Genomic DNA, 12982 nt, shown 5'->3' on the forward strand with positions numbered 1-12982 from the left:
ACTACATCATTTACAATAGTATGTCTTTAGGGAATGTGATCTTCCCACTGTTCTTTATCTCTGTCAGATCAGAAACACAAGCAGTAAACTGCAATCACAAAGATGAATCTATCAAAAAATATAGCAAGTACACAAACACGCAGCATACACGACTTTCCAGGACATCTGAAAAGACAGATCAAGTGATCAGCAAGGTCTTGGGAGGCTTTCCAGAACAGTAAAGAGACTATTTCTGCTTAAACCAGCACTCTGTAACCTGTGTACACTGAAGTCCTCTGCAGAACTTGCTGAACACTGCAGGAAAGCATGCAGGCCATTGTCACAAGCCGTAGAACAGAGCAGACGTGGCAGACAGGTTAGCCGGAGCAGTCACACACAGCATTCCATGCAAAAAGGACAACAGACATGACCAGAAACAAGGAGCTCTGCTTTCTTTCCTAAAGCATTAAGATGCCTCTCTGTCATGATGGCTTCAGTCTTTATTATAGCACCACATTAGAATTTCATCGAGTCAAGACTTAATGCATATGATTCCGGTCAAAACTCAAGACACACTCAATGAAGACTCACTGGTCTTTCCACACTAACTCACCTACAGCCAAAAATCACATCATGCCATCAGGCAAAATGTCAAGGCTGTCCTCCAAACGCTAAGCACTTTTTTACCCATGAAGTTTACCCATCAGGTCCTAAACTGAATCTTAATGACTGAGTTTAACTGCGTACAGAATGACTTTTAATTAAAGTTTCGTTTGAAAATCTTTTCATCTTATTGTTTTCTTTCCTCATATCGTACTTGCAAGTAAAACACCTCATAAAAACACGTATATTTTGTATATTAATCAGACAGAACTCTGTTTATTCATTAGAATGTTAAAAGGAAATAGGATTAGGGTTTGCAGAAATGCAGGGTCCTGGACATTTGCAGTTTGAACTGGAGAAGCTTCAGAAATTACTTTAATCATTCAGCAGTCACTTTCAAAGACTTTACAGACAAAAGTACACCTGATAAACCTACTGTGGGAATATCAGTATGAAAGTAGTTAAATATATGAATCGTTTTTTTTTAAGTTAAATATTTTACTGCTACCCAGTTAATATTTCACTTCAATCATTTAAGCCTGTTTTCATGAACGTCCAGGGTGTGAAACGCCAGGCTGTAGGTGATTTAGGATGAAATGGCCTTTAGGTTTAAATGCTTAAAAGTTGTTTAAAAGACTAGCAGAGCAGTTTAGTCATATGCAACTCAGCAAGTAAATAGAAACTGCACTAAAATCCATTTATAAGCTTGTTCCCTGTAGAGGACGACTTATATATGTTATATATATTGTTCACACACATTCCAATGTCACCTAACAAATAGTTTCTGCAGCCAACACGTTCTCAGTAAGTATAAAACTTCTATTAAAAAAAAGTGAATCTGTTGTCTTCATTAAACTATTCTAACTTTTCTAAAATGTGGAACACAACAAAAATAGAAAAAAACAAAACACAGCATGTAGGCACATGTAAAGCAAATTCAACACCTTATTCTAGCAAAAATAGCCTTTTCAGATACAGACATATTCCACAGAAGCTGCAGAGCAGTTGATTCATTGCAGCACAGCAGTAGATGAAGCAGCTGCACCACTGCCATCGGCTGAAAGGCAGACAGGAGTAAAGCTCCCCTCTTACCCTCTGTTTAGTAAAGGCCCATATCTACTCAGCTCAATCCTCTGCTCTGCTGGAAAGGTAGGAGAAACCATTAGCCGTCGGGAGAAATGAAACTAGCAGGTTAGAGGAAGTCAAACCATCAAAATATCATAAGGACTGTTTCACATGCCAAACCTCAGGGGTGATATACGGCAAATGGCACTGCTGTGCTGTTGTTTCTCAGGTGAGTCTCAGGTCTAAATTAGAGTAGCGGACCAGGCAAGACATGTTTGTTGTTCAAAGTTCGCTTCTTCTGTTTTGCACTGGAGCTGTGAGGCTAATATAGCTGATGAGTAATGGAAGCTGATAACCCAACTAATTATCATGATTTAGACTGCATTCCTAAATCATCATTCATCTCAGGGTATTAAGTAATCTTAAACAGATGTGCTTAAGTGGTTTCTGATACAGTAAGACAGAATTTCATCTGCATTTTTGCACACTCACTTTAGGGCTCAGACCCCCAAGCGATTTATGAATAATTATCAGTAACGGTCAGGAGTCAATACTTCAAATGTATTTGTTTGTTGAATGTTTTGTCTTTCCATTTTGCATGCAAACAGCAGTAAGTGATGGCCACTCTGCTTCAAGGGCAAAATGGCGACAGAAACAGTCATTTAATTCCTATTAACAGTAATGTTTTCGTTATAATATTCAGTTGTCATAAGGACTTTTTTCCCCATTGATGATTTTTCCAGAGGATAAAAGCAGCTATGATTTTAGCACACTAAGACTTGGGCTCCAAAACACTTTTTTAGACACTCGTGGGGAAAAAACAGAGGATCAAGACATGGATCCATCAGGCAGTAAGGTTATCGTTTTTCTTATAGCCAGTTTGGCTCAAACCTACAGTCAATGGGTAACAGCCCATTCTGCTAAAAGTTTAATTGACTCTCAGAGGAGCTGGAGTTTGAGGCTCTGCTTCAGCGTGGAGCTAGCATTAAAATGAGCTGACAAACCATAAGCAACCTTTAGCTCTGAGGTGAAAGACCCCATTCGTGTTAAAGGAGAATTGCACAGATTTTTTCGATATCTGTATAATTTAATCATGATGTAAACAAAGTGATTTAGTGTCTCTCTGTTCTAGAGAAACTTACCAAGTCAAAATTGTTCACAGTGGTGGTGAAAGTTATGGCATGAAATGGTGATCAATATGTTGCCTAATAGGATAGATGTGAGAAGATTTTGGCCAAAAAGCATTTTTAAATCCATCCATTCAGAAAACTTATTTTTAGGTTCTTTTAGGTTGCTTAGTGTCCCAGCCCTAATTCCAATCCTTCCATTAGCCACATCAATCTCACAGTTCTAGTGCAAAACTGAAAAAGTGTGTAAATTAGATGTTTTACTGAACAATAACAATGATAAATTCTTAGATGGCACATTTCTATGCGTTAAAAAACCAATTCGCTCTAGATCTATAACTCTATAACTGATGAAAAGACTTCATTACAAGTACAAATAAATGTACAGCAATTCAGCAGTCCATTTGTCAGCGTCCCAGCGGATTGGCTGTGACAGTCCTTACCACAGCATCCAGATGGGTGATCATGCGTAACCTGGACTGCCACACTCCTATATCAGATATATCAGCATTCTAGTGCTGATCTCGGATCAGCTCCTGCCTGTCCATTATAGCTCCATTCATCCAGGACCTGGCAAACAACAGCTGATCCCAGATCTGCACTCTCTGATACACACATAACCCCAGGTTAGTAAGGTGGTGCTGGTGCACTGTGGAGAAAACGACAGGTTCATGCACGTGTCTCGTGGGCATGCAGGGTTTTAAGGGGGGATGCGAAAGAGAACTGGACAACCTTCAGCATTAGGGCTAGTATTTTGGGGGTAGCTAGCAGTTGGACTCGTCATACAGGTTGGTGTCGCAGAAGAAGCGCGAACCCCGCTTGGCCGTGCGTGCGGTGAACGGCACACTCTTCAGCGCTGAGGGAGGGAGGGACGGCACAAAGAGAATGTTACAGCTAGTTACATTAAGGTCAAGGGACTTTTCTGCCCCTGGGGGAGGAAAGAGACTGTTCTTACAGACAAACCTTCAGAGAGAAAATGTTTAATAATACAGTAGCAATATGCATGAAAGTCTGCTTTTCAAGACGTATTAATGTTTATGCTTAATTGCTCTAAATTACAAATAGTGTTCAGTTATATGTATGTTATTATTTATTTATTTATTCTACTTTACGTAGTTTATATTTGAGTGAAATTTAGAGTTGGAATCTGCTGAACCAACTATTACATCATCCTAATTACTAGGTGTGCCTTGATAAAAGTTCCCTAGTAGAACGTTTATCCTTAATTCGTTTGAACCATTCAGATGTGTTGTGATGAAGTGAGGTACAGTATGTCTAAATAGCTGTATCTTACAGAAGGCCAATATTTCTGTTTATCAATGACAATGTCAATGAAAATGATGAAATACTTCTCTATAAGTTGGTGTGTCCAAACACACACACACTATATATATAAAAGTGCAGTCAAAATAATGAATCTATTATAATAATTAATAATTAATCTGAAATTTGTTTGGGAGCCAATGTTTCACTGGCTGCAAGAGACTTTGTGATATGTCTCAAATATCAAATATCTCCAAAAAAAAATGCCCACTGTCAGTGTAATTACATCCAACTAGGCTGTCACATAAATATGTGTGTGTGTATATATATATATATATATATATATATATATATATATATATATATATATATATATATATATATATATATATGCTAGTGTTACCTGTAAACATTAGTGTTCTTTAGTAAATCTTACATTCTCTAAACTCCCAAGTTAATAACATTATGCATATTTAGAGATGAGGTATAGACAAAAACAGCTTAGACCAAAGCATTAATATAGATTAATTCAGTCCTCCCTGGTGACTGCAGTGACACGAAAGGTGATTTAAGATCACGATTAACTTCTTGTGTCCTCTTAATGAAGTGTGTATGGCTTCAGAATGCAGGTTCCCTGAGAGTCGAGTTTGTACTAAATCACACTGTATCAGTCTAACTGGTACTGTAGTGGACACTGGGTAACGTAACACATGGTGCACTGCTGGCGTGAGGAGCAGCGGACCACCACGCTGATTCTCGCCCCAGAGGTGATGGGAATTATAGCTTGAGTCCTGTGTGTCCCACCTGTGATAATGTCTTCAATGGTGCCATCCTTGCCCTCATAAACGGGCCGGTGGTCTTTGGCCTGTCGGCGTCGCAGCTCAGCGATGAGTTCATGCTGTTGCTGCCTTTTCTTCTGAGCCTGCACCTGCAGGTGGGGGGTCAGAGAGAAGGACATGGGTGTGGTCACTACTGAAATTACAATCTAGGCCCTAAATAAGAGATATATTTCATGTTTGAGGTAACTTCAAATCTTTTATTCTGCCTTTTTTTTCAAAACATTAAGTGACCATGAGTGCCTTTACTCACTAGATAGGGAGGGAAATGAAGAATATTCAATAGGAAATAATGGAAATTAAATTTCAACACTGAAAATAACTTTTGGTGCTTTTGTTATCATGTTTTTCAGGCTGGGTTGTGCTGCTGGTTTCAGGAGGTTACAGCATCATACCTTAGGGTCATGCTGTTTGGCCTCCTGAGCAAGCAGTTTCTCTCGCAAAGCTTGCTCCTGCTTCTTCCTCTGTTCATTCTCCTCAACTGCATCCTGCAAACACGTACCAGACACACAAGTTTAGTTACAGAACAGAAACACTGATATTTTACTTTTAGGCAGATGAGAAACATAAATGATCCATTTTAAGAAACAGCAAATCCAAGAACTGTGACTGGGGAAACACACACACAAAACATAGATCCTCAGGCTGCCTCGCTGTTTCCTCGCTCGACTCCATAAATCCAAGTGAAGGACAATGTGAGGAAGAGGCGTGTGCATGTGTGTGTGTCCGGGTCAGTACCAAGAGGGCCCAAGCCCAGCCTAAACACAGTGAGTGCTCTTTAAGCTGAACACAGCTGCTTCTTCCTGTTATTCACCCCAAACTCCCCTCCCCAGGCCCCCACAGGAGTCCCCCCTATAACCGTTCTCTACTACGTCCCTATGAATGAGCCCTTACGATAACACTGACCAAAAAAAAAAAACACAATACACATTCATTCTTACCCCCTGCAAGTGTGGGGCCACACTTCAGTTCCTCACTCTCACACCTTTATATCTCATAACTTACAGATCAGCTGCAAGTTAGTGGATAATAAATCTTATGATGAATAACTTTATAATAAGCCTTAGGTGCTAATTACAACATTTAGGCTGAGTATAAGTATATATACGTATACTGTGTGGTGCTCACCTTGTAGGCCTTGATGAAGCGCACAAACACAGGGAAGAAGACAGACGGAGGAGTGGTCTTGGGGCTCTCGCCAAAGTACATGACTACAGTGTTGAAGGCCTCCTGCATGGACGTTCAGAGAAAGAGAGGTGCTGATTCCAAGAGAAATTCCCTCATTTAAAAGTGGTGTCAACAAGGGCTATACATTGCAGCATGTCTGGATTAGTGCTTTCATGACATATCTCAGACCATTAACAGGGCCGATCACAGCATTTATTTAGACATGGGTTGTCGGCTATACTAAGCCCAATTCAACTCCGTTCCTTTTGTAAAAGAGTTATTTCACCCCTATTGTGCTCCACGAACACCCCTGCCAAAGAGATGACATAAATAGGTATTATGCACAATTTGCACCATGGAACTATTTTCCTCAAAGCACACAACATGAGTGTACATCTTTTGCTGACTCAGTGGCATTGTTACAATGCACTCAACATAGTACTCAACTTAGAGCAACCTGAAATACAAAAGTACTTCTAGATGTAGCTTTAGTTTAAACTGTAGTATTGTAAAGTAAATGTAACATTATAGTCTACCATTATTGTTTACATTTTTTCTCTACCTTTACTGAAGTGTGCAGTGTGGGTGCAGTGGTAGAGAGAGTGAGTCATTAGGTGACTATTTGAGTGAGTGTCCCTGATCTATGAGACGCCTCACATTGTGCAACTTGCGGTAAGAGGCTACATGACTTGGACTAGTATGACACTAGTTACTAGAAGAAGTGCAGTCTTTACTTAAGAATTTGAGAAGTCTTGTTTCATTAAACAGCTCACTGCTCTCAAAAGGCCTTGAGTGGCCAGTGGTCTTAGGCTGATTAAATGTCCCGTAGGTCACTGTTTCACTGCCTATGACGTGCTGTTGTATATGGTATCACCTCTGCAGTTTTGGCGTCTTTCTGCAGCTTGTCCAGCTGTGGGTCACTGCTCTGCAGAAAGCTCTTCAGGACGGCATGATCATGCAGGCTGCACTCTCTCCTGATCAGCTCCATGCCTTTACCCAGCTCCTTCACATCCAGCAACACGTTCTCCAGAGAAACTGTATATACACACATACATACACAGATACAGTAATCAGCCCAAACACCACCTGGCCAATATCACTGAACTAAAAGCCTACTGCTGAGCAGAATCATCTGCCTGTTCATACAGTAATCTCAGGGAATACTTGCCTGCTGCAGCTTTGTCCACAAAGTGCAACTCGTTGTGGAAGTTGGCGAGCTCAGGGTACTTCTCCTTCACTATTAGAGCGATGTAGTGAAGCAACGTCATCTTGCGGTCAGTAGATTTAGTGTCCAGCAACTGGAAGATCATGAACACAGGACAGAGACAGTTAAAGAATGAACAGAGGTGCAGTTGGTAACAGCTATACCTTTTATTCATAAAGCAGAACAGCTTCCTAGACAGTTTTTAAACTTTTCTGTAAAAGAATAGTTTTATCATACCAAATCTAAACTTTGAAGCTTGAAGCCGTAGACAGATCCTCTTTTACTACTGTTCATGTAGTTCCCAAGGGCCAGAATGATCTGTAGAAAGAAACAGAGATAAAAATATGCAGATTAATGTAATGTAAAATATAATATCAAAATAAAATATACTATCAATTTGCATCAAGAAATCTGAGCAAGATTTGTAAAGATGGCAAGGTTTTAGGGCTTGGTGCACCCACCATAGTCCTTGGTGTAAAAAAAATCTCCTACCTCAAGCATTCTTTTTAGCTTTGGAGAAGACTTCACTGAGGCTGATGCAGCAATGATTGCGTTGAGTTGCTACAGAATAAAGACAAACTTTGAAAAAACATACAAATTCTACAAAAACCCTCAGAAGTCAGATATTATTGGTGATGAACAAGATGGTGTTATTTTATTTATATTTTTTATTTTTATTTATATATTTAAATATGTTAACAATGTTTTACCAAGACCTCATTTGTGGTATATGTAGAAATGGACGTTATAACTGAAACTTACTAAAGCATTATTATTGTCTGTTCAGACTTGTTTTGCCTTTTTGCATCAGTGTTTGCCATTGAACCCAATAGTAAACATTAAAAGTGCACAATCAAATGTAAATATATTTATTCAAAAAACTATAATTCATTTTACAATTATTTATTAAATACTATGTCAATATGACAATAATGGCTCTAGAATTTTAAGGGCTTTATTACTATTTAAATACATAGCAATAAACTATTTAAATTGCCTATATAATAATAATACGTGCTTGCTCACCGGGGTCAGCATGCTGATGTTGTCACTGAAATTTCCAACAAAAGTAATGATGTTCATCCTCTGTGTGAGGCGCTCAATCTTGCTAAAGAGGAGCATGAAGCGGTCTTCCTCAGCCAGCTGCTCCAAAGGCCGCCGCTCCCTCTCGTATTGTCGCAGGAGCTTGCTCTCCGCCTCCGTGGGCAGGAAACGCATCAGACACTCCACAAAGTCCACCGGCAGGGCTTTCAGATCAAACCTGCAACCAGCAATACACACTAATGAATTCCTCTACTCTAAACTGTGTAGATGAGGTAATATAAGTGAGACATCATGGCTATATACGTGTGTGTGTGTGTGTATATGTGTATATATATATATATATATATATATATACACACCCACACACACACATGTATTTTAAGTTAATGTCATTAAATATTTTTATAAAGGAAGTAGGGAAGTGAATTTTTACTGAAACAATTGAATATAAAGAAAACAGACAACTTTATTCAATTTTCAAAATTGAAATAAAGTCTGGAGTTATTGTAGTTTTGCTGTACAGTTAATTTTCATTATGCATTTTTTATATATAATGCCATAAATAATTGGACATTTAATTATTCAGTGAATGACACTTACTTTCAGTTTGCATTCTGTATTGATATGCATATTGATACCCCCCCCCCCCCCAATTTGTTTTGATGGCAGAAAACAAAAATCTAATACATGTAAAGGAAAGTTTTTTCTTTTCCTTTTCTTTTCTTTTCTTTTCTTTTCCATACAACACAAAAATGGTATATTTTCTATTTTCCTTATATATTCTATTTTCAACATAATTTCTCTGCTAGTTTGAATGAATTACCAGAGAGATGTAATAAATACTAAATTACATCATGCTTATGTTACTGTCAGCAGGTCTAGGCCAGTGTAATCTGAGTACCTGGCTGCTCTTTCCCTCTGCCAGTGTTGTGTAAGTGCTGAGTGCTGGCGGTACTCACGTCTGGATGGCTCTGCAGATCTCCTCCGTGCTCTTGCTGGCCTTACGAAGGGTAATGGCCAGGTTCTTGGAGCGGTTAGCATCCAACAGCTGGACTTTGTTCATTGCTTTACTGGGGACTTTGCTCTTCGTACAAGACAGATCCACCACGGGACCCTGAGCTTTAGTCTTAAATAATTCCTCGAACTTCTCCAGATCCAGCTCCTACACAGAACACGGCACATTGTCTCATCAGAGTACATCAGCATGTTTCTACATTAAGACACACTATAAGATTTGTTGTGGACAGGTCCCGTCCTACAGGCTTGGACAAAGCACAACACTATTCACTTTTCTTCATTCTTACACCAGAAAAAATGGAAATGCACTGAATTTCATTCATCTCCACATACAGAAAGTATCAAAACTATTTTATTTTAATTTGTGTTGATGTAATATATTTCATTTATGTGGAAATCATGCACACATTGGAAGTAAATAAATTCAACATACCACTTTTTAATGGGTTACTGACTAGAAGGTTGGAAAATGAATAACAATAATAAATAGCCTGCAGTTTAAGTGAGACAGAAGTAACTGATCTGCGGAGTCTGCTAAGTAAATTGTGTGCCAGATCTGTAGGGCAATGACGGTGTGTACAGTAAACTGGGCTGACGGACCCTGCCTGCAGTGGACCCACCTCCAGCACTCGCTCATCATCGATCTCGTTGAAGACCGTGCCATTGATCTGGTTGGGTTTCAGTGCAGTCCAGTTGAACACGGGCAGACGGAACTTGGTCTTTATGGGCTTCTTGATGCGGATGGCTACATATAAAAAATAAAAGAATGATTTTTAAATATACAACTTGCTCATTTCTGGGCTGCACTTTCTCATCACGCCCCATTACAAGGCTTTTAAGATGTTTGCAGGAAGAACCTTTTACACCACATGCAAGAATGGGAGAGCGCTGTCTTGAGTTGGTTTTGGAGCTGTAAAAGTGATGATAGTGGTGCCTTAAAATTCTGGTGCCTAAAAAAAGTTAATATCACAAGAATATGTGTGTTAAGTTCTGCTGAAATATTATTTCAAGTTCAATAAACTCAAAATTACAAGGCATCAGAGAAACTACATTTTTTTAGTTGAAGCACCAGTTTTTTACAGTCATTAAAATGACAGTGAGAGGATACAGAAGCTGGTCTGGTTTCAGCAAAAAGAACTGATCAGAGGCAATTATGTCATACACTGACGTTTAACAATGAGTTCTAACATGGATTAGGACCTGTGAAAGGTGAAATTCTATTTAGTCTAGCTTTAGGCTTAATCTGGGTCTGAATTAGCCCTATGTGATATGCATGTAAGTTATCATAAATGCTAGAAACAGAGCTACAAAATATGAATAAATACGCTTAGTTGTCTATGTTCTATGTTTAGATGAATTCTGTGATGTGGATCAATAATTATTACAAAAAAACTACTCAAAAAAGCAATTCCTTTTACAACCCCAATTCCAATGAAGTTGGGACGTTGTGTGAAACAAATAAAAACAGAACAAAATGATTTGCAAATCCTTTTAAATCTATATTCAATTGAATACACTACAAAGACAAGATATTTAATGTTTAAACAGATAAACTTTATTGTTTTTTACAAATATTCTCTAATCTATAATTAATTTTGAATTTGATGCCTGCAACACGTTCCAAAGAAGTTGGGACAGGGGCAACAAAAGACTAAGGAAGTTGAGGAATGCTCAAAAAACACCTGTTTGGAACATTCCACAGGTGAACAGGTTAATTAGAAACAGGTGAGTGTCATGATTGGGTATAAAGGGAGCATCCCTGAAAGGCTCAGTCGTTCACAAGCAAGGATGGGGTGAGGTTCACCACTTTGAGAACAATGTTTCTCAACATGCAATTGCAAGGAATTTAGGGATTTCATCATCTACAGTCCATAATATAAAAAGATTCAGAGAATCTGGAGAAATCTCTGCAAGTAAGCGGCAAGGCAGAAAACCAACATTTAATGCCCGTGACCTTCGATCCCTCAGGTGGCACTGCATTAAAAACCCACATCATTCTGTAATGGATATTACCACATGGGCTCAGGAACACTTCAGTAAACCACTGTCAGTGAACACAGTTCGTTGCTCCATCTACAAGTGCAAGTTAAAACTCTGCCATGCAAAGCGAAAGCCATATATCAACAACACCCAGAAACGCCGCCGGCTTCTCTGGGCCCGAGCTCATCTGAGATGGACTGACACAAAGTGGAAAAGTGTCCTGTGGTCTGACGAGTCCACATTTCAAATTGTTTTTGGAAATCATGGACGTCATGTCCTCTGGGCCAAAGAGGAAAAGGACTGTTCGGATTGTTATCAGCGCTCAAAAGTTCAAAAGCCAGCATCTCTGAAGGTGTGGGGGTGTGTTAGTGCCCATGGCAGGGGTAACTTGCACATCTGTGACGGCACCATTAATGCTGAAAGGTCCATACAGGTTTTGGAGCAACATATGCTGCCATCCAAGCAACGTCTTTTTCAGGGACGTCCTGCTTATTTCAGCAAGACAATGCCAAGCCACATTCTGCACGTGTTACAACAGTGTGACTTTGTAGTAAAAGAGTGCGGGTACTAGACTGGCCTGCCTGCAGTCCAGACCTGTCTCCCATTGAAAATGTGTGGCACATTATGAAGGGCAAAATACGACAACGGAGACCCCGGACTGTTGAGCAACTGAAGTTGTACATCAAGCAAGAAAGGGAAAGAATTCCACCTACAAAGCTTCAACAATTAGTGTCCTCAGTTCCCAAACGCTTATTGAGTGTTGTTAAAAGGAAAGGTGATGTAACATAGTGGTAAACATGACCCTGTCCCAACTTCTTTGGAACGTGTTGCAGGCATCAAATTCAAAATGAGTGAATATTTGCAAAAAACAATAAAGTTTATCCGTTTGAACATCAAATATCTTGTCTTTCTAGTGTATTCAATTGAATATAGTTTGAAAAGGATTTACAAATCATCATTTTCTGTTTTTATTTGTTTTACACAACGTCCCAACTTCACTGGAATTGGGGTTGTAAACTACCATCATAAAAATCAGTGCAACTGCATGAATTCCAATCACAGAAAGTAAATAAATACCTCTATTTTCCTCTAGTTACTGTACACTGTCACAAAACAATGAACTCTCACAAAAAATGGTAAAATTCTCTCATAAATGTGTTTTACTATCCCAAGAATGTTTTGAAGCTTCAGTGTTATAGTCTCAGGCAGACACATTAAAAATTGAGTTGGGATGATGAGCTTTTCGTTTGAAAACACTCCCTGGACAAAAACAGGACAAATTAGGCAGGCACATAGTTTAAGCTTAGGGGGCACTGCCCTTCCACGTAAAAAAAATGAATTATCACACAAAACAGTACAGTCTTGCATTAGGTTCTCTGGAGGGACAGAAGTGTCTGAGGTGAAACATTAACAGAGCACTTACTGAGCTTCTCTGAATGATCATGCATTACTGCTTTGACTGCTCACCTGATAAGCCAACACTAAGGATGACAGACGGTGACGTTCCAGGAAGTGGAGGGGCGAGAGGTGGCGGAGGTGGGCACTCTCCTGTAAAACATATGTCATGCTTTTACTCTGATCTGATAGTATTTCACTCATTAGTGCACAAACTACAACACTGCCAGACAGGACAGTCCATTATCAGGCAGCAAGGCCAGAGATCACACTGACATTAATCTAGCTGAAGCGCAGCTGTT

At 39.3% G+C, this 12982-nt stretch overlaps 1 protein-coding gene across 7 annotated transcripts in view; it reads right to left on the minus strand.

Moving 5' to 3' along the window:
- The window catches only part of fmnl3 (formin-like 3), a 64937-nt gene that overhangs the window by 2083 nt on the left and 49872 nt on the right, over positions 1-12982 (minus strand). For 3 of the 7 annotated variants that reach the window (XM_017694294.2, XM_017694299.2, XM_037541347.1), the window contains 12 exons: positions 12753-12833; positions 9926-10050; positions 9248-9450; positions 8271-8505; positions 7737-7805; positions 7482-7562; positions 7209-7338; positions 6915-7075; positions 6002-6103; positions 5269-5361; positions 4842-4965; positions 3507-3630 (listed from right to left, as the gene is read on the minus strand). In XM_017694294.2, coding sequence (XP_017549783.2) covers positions 3539-3630; positions 4842-4965; positions 5269-5361; positions 6002-6103; positions 6915-7075; positions 7209-7338; positions 7482-7562; positions 7737-7805; positions 8271-8505; positions 9248-9450; positions 9926-10050; positions 12753-12833 — 1496 coding nt within the window. In that variant the 3' untranslated portion in view covers positions 3507-3538. Of the gene's footprint in view, positions 1-1674; positions 1724-3506; positions 3631-4441; positions 4966-5268; positions 5362-6001; positions 6104-6914; positions 7076-7208; positions 7339-7481; positions 7563-7736; positions 7806-8270; positions 8506-9247; positions 9451-9925; positions 10051-12752; positions 12834-12982 lie in introns of those variants that run through there. The other 4 variants (XM_017694297.2, XM_017694296.2, XM_017694298.2 and 1 more) reach the window with 4 other exon arrangements.

This window comes from Pygocentrus nattereri, chromosome 9 (genome assembly GCF_015220715.1).
Source record: "Pygocentrus nattereri isolate fPygNat1 chromosome 9, fPygNat1.pri, whole genome shotgun sequence".
Classification (NCBI taxonomy): domain Eukaryota; kingdom Metazoa; phylum Chordata; class Actinopteri; order Characiformes; family Serrasalmidae; genus Pygocentrus; species Pygocentrus nattereri.